Source organism: Clupea harengus, chromosome 20 (assembly GCF_900700415.2).
Source record: "Clupea harengus chromosome 20, Ch_v2.0.2, whole genome shotgun sequence".
NCBI lineage: Eukaryota > Metazoa > Chordata > Actinopteri > Clupeiformes > Clupeidae > Clupea > Clupea harengus.
Window position 1 is genome coordinate 9,689,324 of NC_045171.1, and position 19,209 is coordinate 9,708,532.

Below are 19,209 nucleotides of genomic sequence, written 5' to 3' on the forward strand. Positions count from 1 at the left end.
AAATGGCTTAAGGTGTTGGCCGGCACATTTCTCCTCCGACTTTCCCTGTGTTTCCTCAACATCCTGTCCAGGCCAAAGAATTCCGTGTTCCCTTGGCATTCCTGGGATTTTTGACACTGCTGCCCTATTTCTGGCTCCAGAAAAGCTCCTTTGTCTGCCCTGCCATATCTCCCAGTATGTCCACCACGCATCACTTTTCCCACTTGCATCTCAAAGGAATATTTTCCTGGTGAAACGGCCGCAAAAGATGACCCAGCTCAAGTTCATGCAGCCAGACCCCACAGTTTCAAAGAGCCGTAGATCAGGAAACTGTTCTTTCATTAAATGTAAATGACATGACGTTCGGGTTGGCAAATTTATTTTTGTGTGTGTGTGTGAGCTAATGGAAAGGTATCTGTTTTCCATTTGTGCGAACACGCCATAGACCTTAAATCAAACACACGATGAGGAAATTACATATGATGTCATCTTTTGAAGTGTGGGCCTTTTTTTTGCCGCTATCCCATGCTTCAGATTTGTATCTGCTTGTGATCTGCGCTTGTCCATTCTGATGTTTGCTTCAGGCAGATTAAGACCAGCACCCTGCAGGTACTGCCTGGTTACCACACTGTTGAGCCCGGGTGAGCGAATACTGCCAAGGGCTGACGGGATTGTTAAGGATTATTTGTGACGTTTCTCTTGTTAGAGGATTTTGTATTTGTGACTGACTTTGGTGTTACTGACTTTGGAACTTCAGACTACCCTTTGACTTGCTAGAAAATGAAACTTTTTCATTGCAGTCATTTTTCTTTGTTTCAACACAGTTGTCTTTGCTCAGACAGAACATGTAGCTTTATCTGTTTGTCTAGCTTTAGTTGTCTCGGTTTCCACCTTGTTGGAAGGCTGTGAAGCTGAATTTAAAGCGTGGGGCCCCCCTGGTGCTGCAGGACTCCGGAGAAAGCGCCTCCTCTCGTCTTGGCTCAGCCTTTTCCCAGAGAGATATTTATGGCCTGCTTGTATCAGCTGACGTGATGTCAGGGAAGCTCCATGTACTCCAAGCCCCAAAAGGCAATGGGAAGTGTAAAAGTGAAATGTGGCAAGCTTTTAAGAGCCGCTGGAAGGGTGGTCCTACGGCCTGATTTCTTGCCGTGCCGAGACTGAATGCGTTGGCAAAATTCTCTAATGGAAGTAGAGGTGACTAAATGAATCAGAGAGAAAGATCAAAGCAGATGTTGTTTACCCCAGATGGCTGAAATAATTCTGTATTTCGAACCAACCATTGATTTGCTCTTCTGCAGCATTGAATCAAACCCCACTAAGTGATTGTTGCATAATGTTGTTCTCGTGTTGAAGTTGGGGTACACGTGACTCTGCGGCTGGTGTGTAATATTAAATGGCTCCCTGGTCCAAGTGACTGCGTCCCTTGCTGCGAGCGCCTCCCTCGGTTCTGGTGGCGTGTACAGGTGCACCATTCCCTTGCCGTCATTTTCAGTATTGACAAACTGCAGGGAGGTGTTATGTTCCCAGGGCCCCCCTCCCCCCTCTTCTCCGTCCCAAAGTCCTTAGCGCAGCACTTGGCGGCTGGCGGCTCAAGCTAGCGGAACAGCTGAAGGCTGAACCTGAGCCAGGCACACAGGTGGCAGTGTCCATCATCACGCCTCCAGATGCACCCCCCCCCCTCCCCGCTGCCCGCTCTCTCAACCTCGTCCTATCTCCGGACACTCTTTCACCACGCTCCCTATTGTGTGCTCTTTCTCACATTCTCTTACCCTTTCTTTCTCACACAGTCTCTCTCTCTCTCTCTCTCTTTCTCTCTCTTTAACACACTCTTCTTGCCCTCACTCACTCACTCACTCACTCTCTCTCTTCCAGTCTCCTTCCCTCTCTGTCCTTGTGTGTCCTATCTCTTCCTACTGTGTGTCATTTCATACTCGTTGGCTTTCTCATTCCCTCTGTTCCTGGGCAATATAGATTGAGCAGTAGAGGCTCTCTCTCTCCCCCTCTCCCTCTGGCCTTGTGCCAGCACTCCCCAAACTGAAGTATGCCATGCATGCTGAAGGACCTCCATGACACTTCAGAGGCCTCCGACTCAAGTTTTACTCAGAGGAGAGGTGGTGACAAATCATTTTAGCCGTTGTATTAAAACAAGCGAATGAGCAAATAACCTTGCATGTTTTTTTCAGTGTACGAAATGATCTGCAAAACAGTGTGCTGTTCTTGTTTGCATTGTTAAATATGGGCAGTGATGGTGTGGTTTTGGTGAACAGCGCATAGTTTGTACCAAAGGGCTTGTAAGTTTTGTATCTTTGATCCCGTGAGCCCAGAGGTAGGGAAGGTGCAGGAAATTGGGTAGAGCTGTTCAGATCTGAGGCCAGCACATGTACTCTGTACACTGCAGATGGGTAGAGCTGTGCAGGTCTGAGGCCAGCACATGTACTCTGTACACTGCAGATGTTTGCTTCGGCTCCGGCTTAAAATAGCCACGGAGAGGTACAGGGATAGACTGACATGTGTTCTGAGTTTCAGCTCGGGCCCATAATATCATTACATTTTCATTTGTTTTTGTCCAGGTTTTGTAGAGAAACGCTGCTTACCTTGTGCTCACAATGGGTTTGTTGTGTTGGTATTGTTTTGAATGTTTGATTTGATATAATGGGAAAAGAGGGACAGATAAACACATATGATTAACTAATATACATTTACTCACTTTATTTGTATGACCTTACTTTTCTGGAATACAGAGTATATTCAGGAATTCAATGTTTAATTGTCATTCTCAAATAGTGTGCAGTAGTCCCTGCAACATTGTATCTCACAGAAAAACAACTGTCTGTAGTTATATGATAGAATGGTGTTTACCACGGCTACTATGCTTTGCCGCGGGGTTATCTGATGCGAATTCTTTGCCCTGGTTATCCGAGACTTTGTCACAAGTCTTCAGTTTCACCTCAGCTGCGTGCACAAGCTGACTAAGCTCTTACTAAACCTGTTTCCACTCCATGGCCATAATGCTTCTTTCTATAATGCTTTTTAAAGGGCATCTCTAGGTAGTATAAGGAACCAATTGCACGTGCCCTCATGTTCTCGAGCATGACATAGTGTTAAATCATCCATCACATAGCCTTACCATCCACCACAGCTGATGGCGTCATGCACAGTTTTCGAATATCTCGTCTGCATATAGAGATCTATTATGAAGCCATGTGTATCACATGTGCACCACGTGTGCGGTCTGTATGGAAGCACTCCAAGACAGAGATGCAGCGAGTTAGAAAAGCTTTTTTTGTATGGAATCACTCAAGTGCACATACTGATGGGAGCACAGGTTTTTTTTCCCTTTTTCTCTAGAGAAAGACAATGCATTTATAGGCACAATATGTCTATTTTATAGCAGTGCTGTCTCTTTGTTTGGGGAGTACAAGCGAACCGTGGTTTCTTGGAAACATAAAATATAGAATACCTGCACTCTTAAGGCAGGAAGCAAGGTTATGCCTCTACTGAAATCAAATAGCTTGAATTTGTTCCCGTGACCTTCTGTGCCTCCTTTTGTGTTATATTTCTGGAAGAATTTGAAGTGGGTGCTTATTTTGGATGAAAGTAGAAGTTATCGTTGTGAATACAAAAGGACAAGTTCTCTTGCTTTTGGGTCCAGTTTGTTTCAGTACTCTCATACCCATAGTGTTTGTGGAGTGGAAGTTAGAACCCCTAACTTTTTATTTTTTTTAAAGCAATGATTTCCATAGGTGCCCAAGTCTGTCTGAAGTCAGCAAGTGCATTACATGTAACTCACAAATATCAGGAGGATACAATGTGAAGACTTCTAACATGTGCTCAATAGAAACATTGGAATGGACACAGAACATGGTTTCTGTGCAGACGTTTTGAGGCATGTTTCACCCAGACCCCAAGTGGCCAGCAAACCTTTGCTGAACTGTACGGCAAGATGGCCTAGATTTGAAGAGGGAGTGAGTGCACAGGAAGGGGGCTTGCTTGAGTGAGTGTGGAGTACGCCCCCTCTTGACCAGTTCACAAGAAAGTTTGCAACAGCCAAGGCCAGTAGGCAAGAAGTAGTGTCCTCTAGGGGAAAAAAAACAAAATACATTCTATCTATTAAATATGTTCCATCTATTAAAATGTCATAGTAATCCACAAATGTATAACAAATGCAGCAATTTATATGAGAAGTGAGTAAGTGTTTGCCCCACAGTATATATAAACATTGTGTTGGAAAGAAACGTGTTAAAATGTGCATAATCATCTAAAACGTCATATCATATATCATCGATAATTTCATATAGGTCGTGCCTTGCTTATAAGTCCATTTTGGTGAAGGGTTCAGTGAGGTGTCAAACTGTACTATAATAGTAACCAGAACTGTGACCTTTGCCCTCTCTCGCAGCTGACCCCTGGAGGCAAGGCCGCCCAGGCCGGAGTGGGCGTTGGTGACTTTGTGGTTTCCATTTGCGAATCCAACGCAGAGGAGATGACCCACGTGGAGGCCCAGAACAAGATCAGAGCAGCAACGGACTCTCTCACCCTTACTCTCCACAGGTACGCAGCCTCGCCCCCCCTCCCTCCCTCCCGCCGCAACAAACACCAGATCACACAGATATCCAGCAGTAATGGTGATTACGACCGGTCATGTCAGGCCAAAAGCATGGCAAGGTTCACCGGTACAGGCTTGTGGCCTGTAAATGCAAAGTTAGTGGTTGCAGGGGTGCTCTCTCCACGGACAGGAATGCGAATGAGCCCAGTGAGTAACGACTGGTCACATTGTTTCGGCGTCACTCTGATATTGTGGACAGACAATAGCCCATTATGAAAGAATGTCCCCCCCCCCCCCCCCCGAGTCACCAATCTTGGCGCATACCATAGGTCTGCCTACACTGGCAGAAAACACAGCATGGATTTCAGAGTAGTAGCCAAGCAAATCTGTCTTTGGGATGTGTAATGACTAGAGGTAAATTAACTGTTTTTCCAGTCTGAAAGGGCCCAAAATACTCTCCAAATGTTGCCATGTAGCTAACAGCTGTAGCTGGCTGTTATGCAGGGCTCCATTGTAAACCATTGGGAACAATTTGGGGTTCACAGACCTGCTGAAGGGTTCTGCGACAGGCGACCAGGAAGAGCCAGGGAACTCTCCAATCCCTCAAGGTCTAGTCAGCTTCACAGACCACAGCTGGCCCTGCTTCACACCAAAATTAGACTAATGAAGTTGGGATTCTGTACTGTGATTCATGACTATTGGTCATGAATGAAGTAAATTGAGTAATTTTTTGTGTTCACTTCAAATGGTAGGAGACTTTATACTTTGTTGACACTGTTATAAACTGTGAAGGACTCAAATATTGTTTGACCACGATTCAGTGTTGACTGTTGACAGGAACAGACAGATTTCTGCTCAAAGAAAACCGTTATCTCCGTATCCCCTCAAACAATGAACAGGCTGCAGCCTACCATGTGCCACTGTGATATCCAATTTAAGCTCCAATTTAGTGAACACAATTTATCTTCATTTGAACCAGTTTGGCACAAAATCTAATTGACACAAATATTTCAGTTTTACTCAAAATTGTTGCTTATGTCCAGAGGTATGACCATACTGCCTGTGAAGGTTGTGTGGATAGCTCAAGCATTTGAAATGACGCTGTTACTCTGCTCAGGAACTTTTTTTTATTGGTGGGTGTCCTGGGATTTGGACTTTTCAGCACTTCATCATGTCCTGTTTGACTGATCTCATCCCAAGTTATTGGGCTGAGAGGGCAGTCTCCCTCTCTTTCTCTCTCTCTATCCCATTATCCCCCCCTCTCTCTCTCATTATCCCCGTCCCTCTCTCTATCTCTCTCTCTCTTTCTCTCCCTCTTTTTCTCTCTCTCCCATTCTCCCCACCCTCTCTCTCTCCCTCTTTTTCTCTCTCTCCCATTCTCCCCACCCTCTCTCTCTCTCTCTCTCTCTCTCCCAAAATGTCTCTGCTTCCTATCCTCTTTCATCTCCAAAATCTCCACTACCTTTCTCTCTACTCCTCCACTCCCTCCTCTCCTTTCCTCTCCTCTCTGTCTCTGCCTGTCTCCCTGTCTTCTCCTCTCCTCGCCCCTGGCTTGTGAGTCTCCTCTGGGGGAGTGCTCTGTTGTGCAGATAACCTGGAGATGAGGGATAACGGCCTGGCCAAACACTCGTCTCTGGCTCTAACCCATGCTGGAGTGCATTCCTGCAGCAAGCGGGCCCTGGGACAAATAACTGGGATTGCTGACTTTTCAGCTTTTTCATGACTCGTGTGTGTGTGTGTGTGTGTGTGTGTGTGTGTGTGTGTGGGCAGGGGGGGGGGGAGAAGACCGCTATTTAGACCGCTAAATAAGGAGTGTGTATCTGATGGTAGTCTCTCCTTTAAGTTTGGGCCTTGAGCCACAGTCGGAAAAAATGTGTGTGTGTGTGTGTGTTGCGGTGAGGAGATGAGTATGGGAGTGGACAAGCCCTGGTGCGCCATGACAGGCCCATCCTCATCGTGTAGCTCTCAGCTCTGCTGTCATTAAACAACCCTGCTGAGATCAACACAGGCTGAGAGGCAGGGGAAAGGGGCCCACCGCAGCTCTGACGGCAGTTAGCTCGCATGAGAGAGAGAGAGAAAGAATTTACCTCACTCAATATTTAGTAAGGAGACTAACCCTCGAGCACACCTAAGCTTTTCTGGCCAGGCCATGATAACATCTCTTCAGTTAAAAAAAGGGGGAAAACATTGAAATGAAAAGTTCTTGGAAGATGGAAGTTCTTGTGGTTCCTTTGAGGCAGTGTTTTCCTGTCGGTAAGCTACTCGTCACTGTATTTGATGTAGTGCTCCTAGCTTTTGTCTTGCCTTGGCTATGTCAACAATGGAATGGTGAAAAGGACACACTATATATGCAAACCATTCAGCTCGCTGACAGAAGGGAAACCATCGAGGCAAGTCAACAAAGCCCCACAGCTGAAAAGAAAGGGACAGGAAATATAGAAATGTGTTTTTTTTTTTTTTTTTTGTGGTGCATGTTTGTATTTTATGTTTTGTTTGTGTGTGTTGTGGAGTGCGTTAGTCGTGTGTAGTCGTTTGTGTGTGTTTGTGTGTGTGTGTGTGTGTGTGTGTGCGCGCTCGCGTGCGTATGTCTTTATTTTTGTTGCATGTGCTTGTTGTATGCAGTGTGTGTGTGTGTGTGTGTGTGTGTGGCACAATAGAAGTGTTTTCTGCTAGTGAGTGACTGTATGGGTCTCTAGTGAGCTCATTGTTGGTGTGGGGGCCACACCTCATGACACTGAATGGCAGTGCTCTCTCTCTTACACACACACACACACACACACAGCCACACATGCCACCCCCTATAAACACATGAACACTCCGGCATAGTCACAAACATCCATATACAGGGACTAAAGGAGTGGACACACACACACACACACACATATTTGATCACAGGTACATAGCAAACACATGTATAGATTTAATCTGGTATGTCGTTATTCTTAGTGCCTGTGGTTAGTGTTTGCGTACAATTGTGTTTCGTTGTGCAAGGGTATAATTGCATTTCCATGCCTGTACATGCCGGCATGTTTACTTTTCACTGAGAAACTATAGGGTTGGTTTCCCCACACTTGAGATACATGTTGTAATTAGTCAAGCAGTTCCTGGATTTAAGTGTTCTCCAAGACTCTTGCAGGACTTTAAAATTAGTTTTTTGTTTTGTTTTTCTCTCACTTTCAAATGTTTTTCCTTCCTTTGCTGCTGTTAACAACCCTACCCTATGATAAAATCTGCCATGGTCAGTGATAAACTCTAGTTCAATTTAATTTAAAACCCTTATCTGATAAAGTATGACATGAGGTCTTTGTTCCCTTTTCATTTTTAAAAAAGTTTTTTTTTTTTCCTCCAGCATGTTTTGCGTTTCCCAATGTGACCAAAGCTCCTGTGACCTGTGCACAAGACAACATTGAAAAATAGCCTAGACTTTTCATACACAACATTCCATTTCTCTCACTCAGCAGCTGTTCCCCCTCTGTGTTCCGGGTTCTGAGTTCTAACCGGCCATCCTCAGAGGAAGTGTCTTACAGAAAGGGGAAAAAGGGTGCCGCTGTCATGGGGGGGGGGGAGAGAGAGAGGAACCGAACTGCACCCCTGATATCCGAGCTTCACGCTCTGGCCGTAGCACAATAGGCACCTTTCTCATTGTCCGCATGCCCTGGGCCTGATTAACGGGGTCTTAAAAGGCCTGGCTTATTTGATGAATAAATCATGAGGCCCTTTTGAAAAGTCTCCCAAACCTCAAGCCATTTTTATCAGAAACTTTTTGAATGCTTAAAAATGTCTGCCAGGCAGTAACATGTTTCTTTTCAGATACTGCATTGTGAAGCAGTCTATGAAGGCTCATTAATAACAAACGTGACACAATGTACTCTGTCTTCAACAGAAAAAAACCCTAAAAACTGCACAGTGCTGTGTAGTAGTGGCTGACTTTACAAGCCTGCACTTATTTTTAGAAATAGGGGGTCCATTTTCCCCTTCATACTCAGCAATGGTGGGCCAAAACACTCAAAAATGTCCAAATTTAAGGCAGCTTGTTATTGTCCGTTCGCGTCGCTAATCTTGGGCCTTAGAAATTAGGCCTAGCGCAGCTGCATCACTGTCACCCCTAAAATAGCGCTGGGGAGTTATCTTCCAGGAGCCGCTGGTGATAAGTCAGTGAATAGTGCTTGTCACAGGAAATGCAGTGGGATCCTCTGTCAGGGTCAATAATGAAATGCCATAAAGTCTGCTATTTGGCTATCTCTCTCTTTCTCTCTCTCTCTCACTTGCTCTCTCTGTTTCTCTCTCTATCTCTCTCTCTCTTTCCCTCCCTGTCTCGTGCTCTCTCTCTCTCTCTCTCTCTCTCTCTCACTCCCTGACTGCAGCAGTCATTTTCTGTGCTGTACACTGAAGGGGAGGAAGTCGAGTGGTAGAAAGATAATGAGACAATTGTGATTGCTGTGGTTGTGGTTCTGCTCAATTGATCATCTTTTGCCTGATGGCAGACTGTGGGGGGGATTTGAAGTAAACTACATGTTATTACATCAGTGCTGATGATGGCAATGCTATCCTCTCCAGTTAGCCCTCTGGCTCCCTTGGAATAGTAATTGAGGAACAATTAGCTGTGCTGGGTTCTTGGTGAAAATAGTTGGTTTTCAAGACGTTTTCTCTGCTTTAATGTATTGATTGGATTATAATTATTTTTATTGTCCCTGAAAAAAAAGTTTTTTTGGGCAAGGTTGGCAGATTCCTGTGGTTCTTTTAGAATGTGAGCCATTCTCCTCAACCAACCATTTGACCATAGCTTTGTCTAACCGTCGATCTCTCTGTTTTTATTTCTTTTTTTAACAGAGCTTTCGCACCTGGGCAAGACCAGTCGAAGGTAAGCCTTAATCTTCTACGCTCTAATAACATCACCTTGCACTCCAATCACATGCATGCTTCAGCAGTGTCAACCAGTCAGCACAGGATTGAAGCCAAGCTGCAAATGGAGTTTCTATTGCATAAACCTGTCCGACCAACCCATGGTTATATGTTTGATACTTGCTCCAGTGACATGCTCCATGTTTTTGTAACAGATTCATTGCCAAGCTGATTTTTTTTTTAGATAAGCATTCACACATAGTGTCACAGATTGTTATGATCTTCAGTATTCATAGTGTCCTGTGGTGACTGGTCACACATTGCATGAAGCACAGTGTCACCATAGAAGCTCTTGTGGTTGGCTTGTGAAATAAAAAAAAATACAAAAACACCAGAACTTGCCCGTGTTTGTGTGGCTGGCATGTTCTCACAGGAGCTGCCACGGGTAAAACACAATCCCAGACTGACTGTTGCCAAGTGGTCTCTGCATCCCTCCAACACTCTGACCTCACTCCGAAAGAACGAAGGCCCCACAGTCAGATGTTTAATCCCCAGAAGATGTAAATATACATTCACATCCTAAGCTCCTGTAAGAAATGAATCACACTCTCATGTCTCCTGTGTAAATCTTCAAAAAAGAAAAGAAAAGAAAGAAACCCCAAAATAAAGTGTGCCATGAAACTGGTGAAAAAGATTGCCCCCTAGTGGATGTGGTCAACCACAATCCCATTGCCTTCAAATCCATCCCACAGTCCCAGTCGAATCCAGGGCGTATCAGTTAAAGTTAACACTTTGGACTCGGCTCAAGTGCTGAAAAGCCGAGCAGGCAGAAATTGGGGAGGATCCGTTTGGACCGGTGTTGGCAGACGCCCAGAGTAAATATTTGTCGGACAATTGGGGTGTGTTCACACTTCTTAAACATTTCCTCTAGACGCGCTCACGAGAATAGGTTATTGGCAGCAAATGTGCGTTCAATGACTTAACACATTTGTAAGTGCCAGAATCCAAAGGCAGTCTGATTGAATACTGCTAAACTGAACCCTCAGTCTGAGATTGTGCCATTACTCAAAGCCAAAGAAGCAGTGTGTGCAGCGTGTGTATATGTCTTTGCATTGTGTGTGTGTGTGTGTGTGTGTGTGTGTGTGTGTGTGTGTGTGTGTGTGTGTTTTTTGTGTTCACTCTCTGACTGCATGGTATTGGTTTGCTGCTCTGTGTCTGTGTCTGTGTCTGTGTGTGTGTGTGTGTGTGTGTGTGTGTGTGTGTGTGTGTGTGTGTGTGTGTGTGTGTGTGTGTCTGTCCTCTCCCACACGCAGGACACGCTTGCTCCTGCCTCCAGTCAGCCCAAGTACTCGTTTGCCCCCAGCACGGCCATAAACAAGATGGCACGGCCATTCACGCCAGGGGGCGGCACTGCCACCTCTGGCCCTATCATCAAGCCAGTGTCGTATAAGCTTAATTCGGGCACGCAGGTGCCCGGTAGCATGCCACAGCCACACAATGGGTAGGTGTGAGTCACATCCTTCTGGCTTTCATGTTGTTTTTTTCCACTGCCCTTTTCTCATTTTTTTATTCACCAGAGGGTTGGATTGGATCTGTATCAAAATCTGGCTGTGTGTGTGTGTGCGTGTGTGTGTGTGCGTGCGTGTGTGCGGTCCTGAAGAGAACATTGAAGGAAAGATTGACACAGTATGTGGAGCTCACAAGGTCACTGGCTTCTGAGAAAGATGCACTCAAAAAGCTGACTCTGACATTGTACTGCTTCAGAAACCTAACAAACCCACCTCTACTCTGGGTTAATGTGAAATGCTGTACATGTGAAGTGATTTACTTTTCTGCTGGATCTGAAGCAGCCGTGCTGTAAAGAGTTGGCTCCACACCGTGTGGGAGCAGAGATACCTAAAAGAACGGAGATGTTTTTAAAAAAGAAAGAAAGAACGAAAAATCTCTTCCTCCACTCAGTGTTATGTCAGCATCAGCATTCCTGAGTGGTGAGCAGAGAAGGGGGGATGTGTGTGTGTGTGTGTGTGTGTGTGTGTGTGTGTGTGTGTGTGTGTGTGTCTTTCTTTGTGTTAAGGAGTTGTCCATCAGAGCGCCCGTCCGCCTGCTTGCCCGTCTGACTTTCATCTCTCAATTTGGAGCCCATTTAGTGCAGGCAAAGGCCCCCCCCCCCACACACACACACTCACACACACACGGCCCCGGTTTCTGATAAACAGAATGTGTTGTGGGGCAGCTGCTCTTGGTTACCTTCTGGACATGCCGGACTGAATGCCAATCCGGTCGGTCGGTCGGCCAGCCGGCCGGCCAAAAGGCCCTGCCGAGCTGCTGTCTGTCTTTTTGTCGGCGGAGATGATAACGCGGTCACGCAAACCGAGCTGGAAGGGAGTTTACCCTGCATCCCCCTCGCCTCTCGTCTCCGCTATTTAGTGGTGCCAGAGTTTTTACAAGCTCTACTTTACTGTATTTTTAAGTCGGTAAAACAGAGAAGAGAATGATTGGAAAAGAAAACAAGCCTTTCAGTTGCTCTGCTATTCTCTGTCAATGGAACCAGCCAGAGGTGCGTTCAGGTCTAAAGTCTGGTTCAGTTGAGGAAGGGGTTACAGGGCTGACATTTGGCAATGTCTTGATGTTGTCGTGGCTGTTTATAGCTCGTACCACCCCCCCCCCCCCCCAGCCCATCGCCCATCCTCCCCAAACCCCTCCCAAACAATTTGCTGACTTCTCAAAAGTGCTTTTACTGCTGGGGTGCCGGATTACTTAACAAGCCTTACTTGGAGAGGCCACCATGTGGGTTCTCACTCGTATGTGTTTTTTACAGCTTCAAGAGATTTGCTCTCCAATTAACAAATGACTAAACCTTGTTAGAGGGCTTTGTTTTAAAACTCTTTAAAGATGCCTGTGATGTGGATGTAGTGAGCTGGAAGCAGTCAGAGGTGGCGGCGGTAGTGATGTTAGTGGGGAATGTCTTAGTCGGACCGCAGGGGCAGCTTCCCCTACAAACTGGTGTGGTGGTGCCAAGCTCTGATGGGAGAAATCTGATCAGATCGGGCATGAAGGAGGAAGTGTTGTGTTCACCACGTTCTCAGGGGATTGGACAGGGTGTTGCATCACTGCTGTGTGTGTGTGTGTGTGTGTGTGTGTGTGTGTGTGTGTGTGTGTGTGTGTGTGTCTGCTGTTGGGGTTCATTGACATGAAATGTGCCCGTGTCTGCAGAACGTGCACCAAATGTTCCCCAGCGCCTCGGGGGCCGGTGGTTGGGGGCTGGTGTGAAGCTTCTGGAGGATATTAAAATGTCTGAGGGAATATAAATAAATGCATTCTGGCAGATGAGTTGATAGTTCTGCAGTCCCAGGGTCGTGACGTTAGAGGGGCCCGTCTTGGCCTACACAACCTTACAAATCAGGTGAACTGCAGGAAGGTTTGTGTTCTTCAACTCTTCAATGGATCTGTGCCATGTCTGGCAAGGATCTCACCCATCAGGGCCGGATCAGGGCCAGATCTGTGCCACAGTTGGCCAGGCTCATGCACTCACAATGCTCAGAACCACTGCACTTGAAACAAGTTGAAGCTTGTCACTATGGTTACTCACAGCATGCCCGTTGTGTGTTTTATTAAATCCTTTACTTGAATTTCCTACCTTGCCTGCCTAGTGGTACCATGTTCTTTTTCCACCAGTTTACCTCTGTTTCTCTACTAATCTTTTTCTCTCTTTCTCTTTTTCTTCTGTTCTACCCAGCCGATGGAGGGGGAAGAAAAGTCAGTAAACTTCTTTTTTAACTGTTTCTTTATGACAAGTTAAGAGACCCCCCCCCCAATCCCAAAGTCTGTTGTTATTTGGTCAGCCTTCCTCTCATGTTTACATTTATCAGGCTGCACTTCCTCTTCCTCCACTAGTTCAAATTTCAAATTAAATGTCCTCTGCACCGCTGTGTCTTAAATCAGTATTCACTCTGTCACCGGCTTATGACGGATGACTTTGTTTTGACTTTATTTGGACAGCATTATTAGGTATTGATTGCCAGGTGTTATTTGATTGGATTTCCCAAACCGCATGTTTGACAGATTTACAGCAGAGGTCAGTTGGCCCGAAGTGGGAATGGTGATGGATGTGTGTTTGCTCTCTGTTGTTTGAGCTGCTCTTCTTCTTTCTCTATTGTTATTTGCCTTTTTTTTCTTTCCCTTCGTCTTCTTTTTCTTCTCTCCCTCCATCCTGTTTGTCCTCTGTACGTCTGTCTGTGGTTTGTCAGAGGAGAGGCTTTTTACGGAGACTTTGGCCAAGTGAACAAGTAAGTCTGTGGTTCACCTTAGGGTTTTTCTAACGCATTGAGGAATAGCCGGTGGGGAAATGGCAGCAGTGATTTTCTGTGAGGCCCCAGTTGCCTGCTTATTTGCTGTGTGCTGTGGAGTAAACAGACCATAATGACACGATTCCAGCGGCACAGTGCCACGTAATTAAAGTGTGAGTTATGTCCTTAAGGAATAATAAAAAAAAGTCAACATGAGGTATAGTTTCCTAAAATGGTTAATAGTTGTTTGCTATTTGCCTAACTTTAAAATGCATGGGGAGGAATAGAGTATTACTATTTGGGTAAACTTTGTAATAATCTTAGCACTACCTTCTTGCTGGAGAGTATCTTGGACAGTCAATGATTTAAAAGGCTCCAAAGGAGATTCATATCCCCCTCCCCATTACCACACACACTCCTCCACCTCTACCACACACACTCCTCCACCTCTACTCATCTGTAGGTATGGTCTTCGGATGGATCACTATCCCTGCTTCATCCCCAACGACCGCGGTAAGAAGAGGTTGATGGAAGACACTCAGGACTGGCAGCCACGCACTGGCACCACCCAGTCACGCTCCTTCCGCATCCTTGCCCAGCTCACGGGCACTGACTTCAGTAAGTCAGGGCAGGCAAAGGACTGGCACCAAACCCTCTCGGGGGGTGGAGTGGGGCGGCAGGGAGCACTTGGGTGGGGGGGGGGGAGACTACCTGTGTATGTGTGCGCCTGCTCTTAAGGCATGACGGCCAAAGGAATGAGGATGAAGGATGTCCCAGAGGAATTCCTAGCAGGAGGAAAGGCCTTGAGGCTTAGCTGTACGTCCTCAAACAGCATGCCAGCGCCTTGGCTGTTGCAGTGTGGGGCAGCGCTAGGATTAGGTGGTAATTACTTAACGAGAGCATGTAAGTCGCTTCATGGGACACAGGAGGCTATCAGTGCTTGTTTGGGCCATTTAGTGTTGTTGCCTAGCAGACATCTATTCTGTAATTGTATTCGAGAGGGACCTGTTTGTGTTCGCCTGCAGAACTCTGAATGCTATGCCATGCATGTGTGCTGTCAGCTTGGAAATACCTTTTATTCAGCGATTCAGAAAATAATCAGACAAAAACCTTGTGTAGAGCTTTGTGTGTGTGTGTGTGTGTGTGTGTGTGTGTGTGTGTGTGTGTGTGTGTGTGTGTGTGTGTGTGTGTGTGTGTGTGTGTGTGTGTGTGTGTTGTTGATCAGGCATGTGAGTATATCACAGTGCTCAGCAGAGATGAGACGTGCTGCTTTATGACAATGTCTGTATGCACGGTTCTGAAATAGAATAGAGTTTGCTCTAATGGAGTTGCACAAATCACGGTAATAGTCTTATAGCATGCGTAGTATAGTAGTATTGTGTTGGCCTATTCTAGGGGTTGTGTGCATATTACACAGGCTTAGGGTAGGTGTGTGCGTGTGCGTGTGCGTGTGCGTGTGCGTGTGTACTGCAGGTCTTGTGTCATGGTCGGAGGATGGTCTTTGATATGTCTCTCTTTCCTGGTTCTCAGTGCAGGACCCAGATGATGAAAACATGAAAAGGGCCAGGTAAACCCTCGTGAACCGCTTCGTTCCTCTCTGTCCAGTGAGCTGCAGCACGCTGCTTGGGTTTGACCTTTCCGTCCGTGTTCATTTTGAGCGCCATGCCATTCCACCGCAGTCATAATTAGCCACTTTTTAATGCTTCCCCTCTAGGCAAGTGAGTGGCGTTAGCATATCATGCCTCTAAATAGAGCCACATAAGTGGCCTGGCAGTAGGACAATGTGGATTAAGAGTGTGTGTGTGTTTTTGCTTTTAATTGCATGGCCAGAGAATAGTTAGCACTGCTTTTACATTCACTTCCTCTTTTTCTCAAATGTGCCTTCTGACTTTGTTTCTTTTTCCTTCACCTTTTGTTTCATCCTTCATTTCTTCTTCTTCCTCCTCATGGTTCTCCTTTCCTGTCCCTTCTTCATCTCGGTTTTATCCTTCTCTTCTCTTCTCTTCTCTTCTCTTCTCTTCTCTTCTCTTCTCTTCTCTTCTCTTCTCCTTGCCCCGGCCAGGGAAAAGTTCCTTAGTGAAATCCAGAGTCCCCGCTATGCCAGGCTGAGGGACTGGCATCATGACCGCTCTGCACGTTCCCTCAATATCAAATCCTGAGCGAGCGTCGGTTCCCCTGTCGCCACGTACAACTGAAGGGGCCTGTTTCTGAAACGAACCGCAACGATGATGATGATGATGATGATGATGACGATGATCAAAGATGATTCATTTATACAACTGAAAAGCAACAAAAGTCATCCACGGTGATGACCATTACGATACCACATCCCTGAGCTGAAGATAGGCTTGAGGAATGGGGGGGGCGGGGGGGGGTAAACCTGTACTTAAGTACAAATTTTAAAACACTTAGAAAAAGCTTGACTAAAAATAGCAAAAAGAAACAAAATGTGAATATTAGCAAGACGTGCAGCCGACATCATAACACCAAAACAGTGGATCCACGCATACTGAGCCTGCCAGACTCTCTGCCAAGAGTGCCTCTTTCCACAGGAGTGTGTGTTTGTGTGTGTGTGTGTGTGTGTGTGTGTGTGTGTGTGTGTGTGAGGGTATGTGTGTGTGTGTGTGTATATGGCCTCTGTGTCATGGTTCTAGTAAGTTCCGTACATGCTGTCGTTAAAACTAGGAGAGGTCCTCAGCAGTGGGGACTGCAACCTTCTTATTCCTCTCCAGATGTACTGTGCCAGCCCTCTGTTACCTCTGTTTCTCTCCCTCCCTCACTTTCACTCTGCTCTCTCTCTCTCTCTCGCTCTCTCTCTCTCTGTTTATTTCTATATCTCTCTCTGTCCCTCTTTAAAATACAGTCATCTTATTTAATGGCAGGAAATAGGCTATATCTAGATTGCATTTAGATTGGCGTGTCACAGTGACCGTGAATATACATAGGAAGAGATGTATGTATACATTGATGTTTTCTCTCCTTTATTTTTTTTTCTTTTGCTCTGTATTCTACCTGTTGTACGCTCCACATCTTAATTTTTCCATCTCTTGAGCTCTGAATCTATTTTGCTTCGGATGTGTTTGTTTTTTCCCTTTTCTCTCTCTTTCTCTCCATTAAGCAAAACAAGAGATTTGTTCTGTGACTGTGTCTCTTTTCTCTCCACAGTCAATACATAAAACATAAAGAAAAAAAGACCTTACCCTCTCATCTGTCTTCTGTTTCCTTGTGATGTTATCTTGCACGCTCCTGCTGTCTCATCAGTCTTAGAACTTTCTAGCATATCAAACCACAGTGTCATCATTACTATCTATCTCTGTATCAACTCTATCCCTATATAATAGCATCTATAATCTACACTGACTTAACAGTACATTACACCACACTACTTTCACAGATGTACCCTCTAATATATATATATATATATATATATATATATATATATATATATAAGCATTATCTTAATAGCTGTATAAATTAAAATGTACATTGGGAAGTACAATGTAAATTGGGAAGAACTGATCTATTATTGTGTGCAGCTGTGACAATGATGGGGATTTAAACCATGGCTCTGTAAAGGGGATGGAGGGAGAGAGTGGGTAATGACCTGCAAGCAGCTCTTACTGTAATGAGCTCACTTAGACGCCAGGAGGGAGGGCAGTGGTATGGCTTAGTCACAGATATTAAAAGTCTTTGCTCCATCAAGAGGTGAAGGTGCTGTGCAGCCAAGTGTTAGCCGTACTTAGGCACAATTAGGCCTAGATGCGGTGGCATCTTCCGTGGAAGTGAATGTCCTAAAAGCAGCGTGCGCTGTAATTGAGAGGGAAATGTAGTAATAAGATATGCGGATAGATTCAGTGCAGTTGTCACTGTGAAATGTTCCTCTGCACAAGTTCTTCTTTTTTTTTTTTTTTTTTTTATTCCCCCCGAGAAGCCAGAATGTTTGTGAGCTCTGCTAGTGGGGAGTTGGTGTTACTCTGGGATGCTGGGATTCCTCTCTGCCATATGCAATCACAGCACAGGAGCGTCTGTGTGTGTGTGTGTGTGTGTGTGTGTGTGTGTGTGTGTGTGTGTGTGTGTGTGTGTGTGTGTGTGTGTGTGTGTGTGTGTGTGTGTGTGTGTGTGTGTGTGTGTGTGTGTGTGTGTGAGATCACAGCACAGGAGTGCCAGAGACAAGTGTCCCTGGGAGGCTGGTCTGGCAACACCACACAGCTGTATTAAAATTCACAATTTCCTGGAGGCAAAGTACACTCACCAGGTGCTTCTCTCCCTCTGCCTCCTCTCTCTCTCTCTCTCTCTCTCTCCATTGCTCTCTTTATCTCTTTCCCTCTCTCTCTCTCTCTCTCTCGTTAGCTCCTCTTTATCTCCCACTGCCGCTGTCTTAGTTTCCTGCACTCTCTCCCTGTTGCTCTGTCTCTTTCTCAATCACTCTATCTTCCCCTTTCTCTCTCTCTCGGTCTTCCTCTCTCTCTCTCTCTCTCTCTCTCTCTTTCTTGTGTACACAGATGCCTTCCCACAGCAGCTGAGCTGAGAGCCCATGCAAACACAATTAGGCCAAAAAAAAAGAACACACTTTAGCAGCCTTATTTATTTAGAGTCCCCGTCGGCACAGGTTGTTTGCTCCACGGATGGCTTTTGCTTTAGGAGAAGGTAAAAGAAGGAAATGAAGAAAGCAGCCAAAAAAAAAAAACCGTGAATGTTGTGTAAAAACTGTGAGAAACGTTGGTTGAAGTGGCATTGATTGTGCACACCCACTAGCCCCTGGGGTAAACAAAGGCTCATGGTATTGTGCTTAATACTCTTTGCCACAAATCAAAGTGAAACACACAGACTTGGAGGGGCTTGGAGCCGTAGAGCCCTGTGCTCGCCGATGAGCGTCTGTACGCAGGGGCCCCTATTCTCAGTCGCGTAATGATCGTAATTGTCCTCTCAGCAGCTAGCTGCCATAAAAGCGGCCATCTCCAGTAATCAGGTAATGGTGCATGCTGCTCTTAGGCGGAGACAATACTGCCAAAATGCTTAGACAACAAGTGTGAGCACTGGACAGCGGTGCTTACAAACTGAACCATTTGGTAAAACAAGGAGCCGTTAGGAGTTCAAGGTTCAAATGTATTTTAATGGTCCATCAGTGTCTACAGGGGACTTTCCAGATGGATTTCTCATGACCCGAATAATAATGACATCGTCTTGCAGTATTGTATTAGTGCTATTATCATCTCCTCCCAAATGTTCTTTTGCTGAGAATGTTTTTCCTAAGGGCAGTTTTCTTTTTCACAGTCATGTGCCAGCATCCTCTCCCGCTAAAGCCAAACCTGCCGATAGTCCTGAAGCACATCCAGGTAAGCTGTGCTGAGCCCAATGTCTCGATCATCACTCACTCTACTTTTTCAGTACTAAACAATAAAAATCATCCGGTGAGATAGACTGCAGACTTACAAGCGCCACGCAGACACTTGGACTGAGCGGTCTTAGCTGTGCCGAGACACATAGAGGAATTAAACATAAATAAAAGAGAGAAAGAAAAGGGCGTTCTTCACTTTTTTTTCTGCGGAGTTTGTG

At 45.6% G+C, this 19,209-nt stretch overlaps 1 protein-coding gene across 1 annotated transcript in view; it reads left to right on the forward strand.

Annotated features, from left to right (window-relative positions):
• pdlim7 (PDZ and LIM domain 7) overlaps positions 1–19,209 on the forward strand; it is a 31,876-nt gene that overhangs the window by 6,017 nt on the left and 6,650 nt on the right. Inside the window, exons 3-6 of the mRNA XM_031558082.2 lie at positions 4,379–4,530; positions 9,356–9,386; positions 10,681–10,868; positions 18,928–18,989. Coding sequence (XP_031413942.1) covers positions 4,379–4,530; positions 9,356–9,386; positions 10,681–10,868; positions 18,928–18,989 — 433 coding nt within the window. The remainder of the gene's footprint in view (positions 1–4,378; positions 4,531–9,355; positions 9,387–10,680; positions 10,869–18,927; positions 18,990–19,209) is intronic.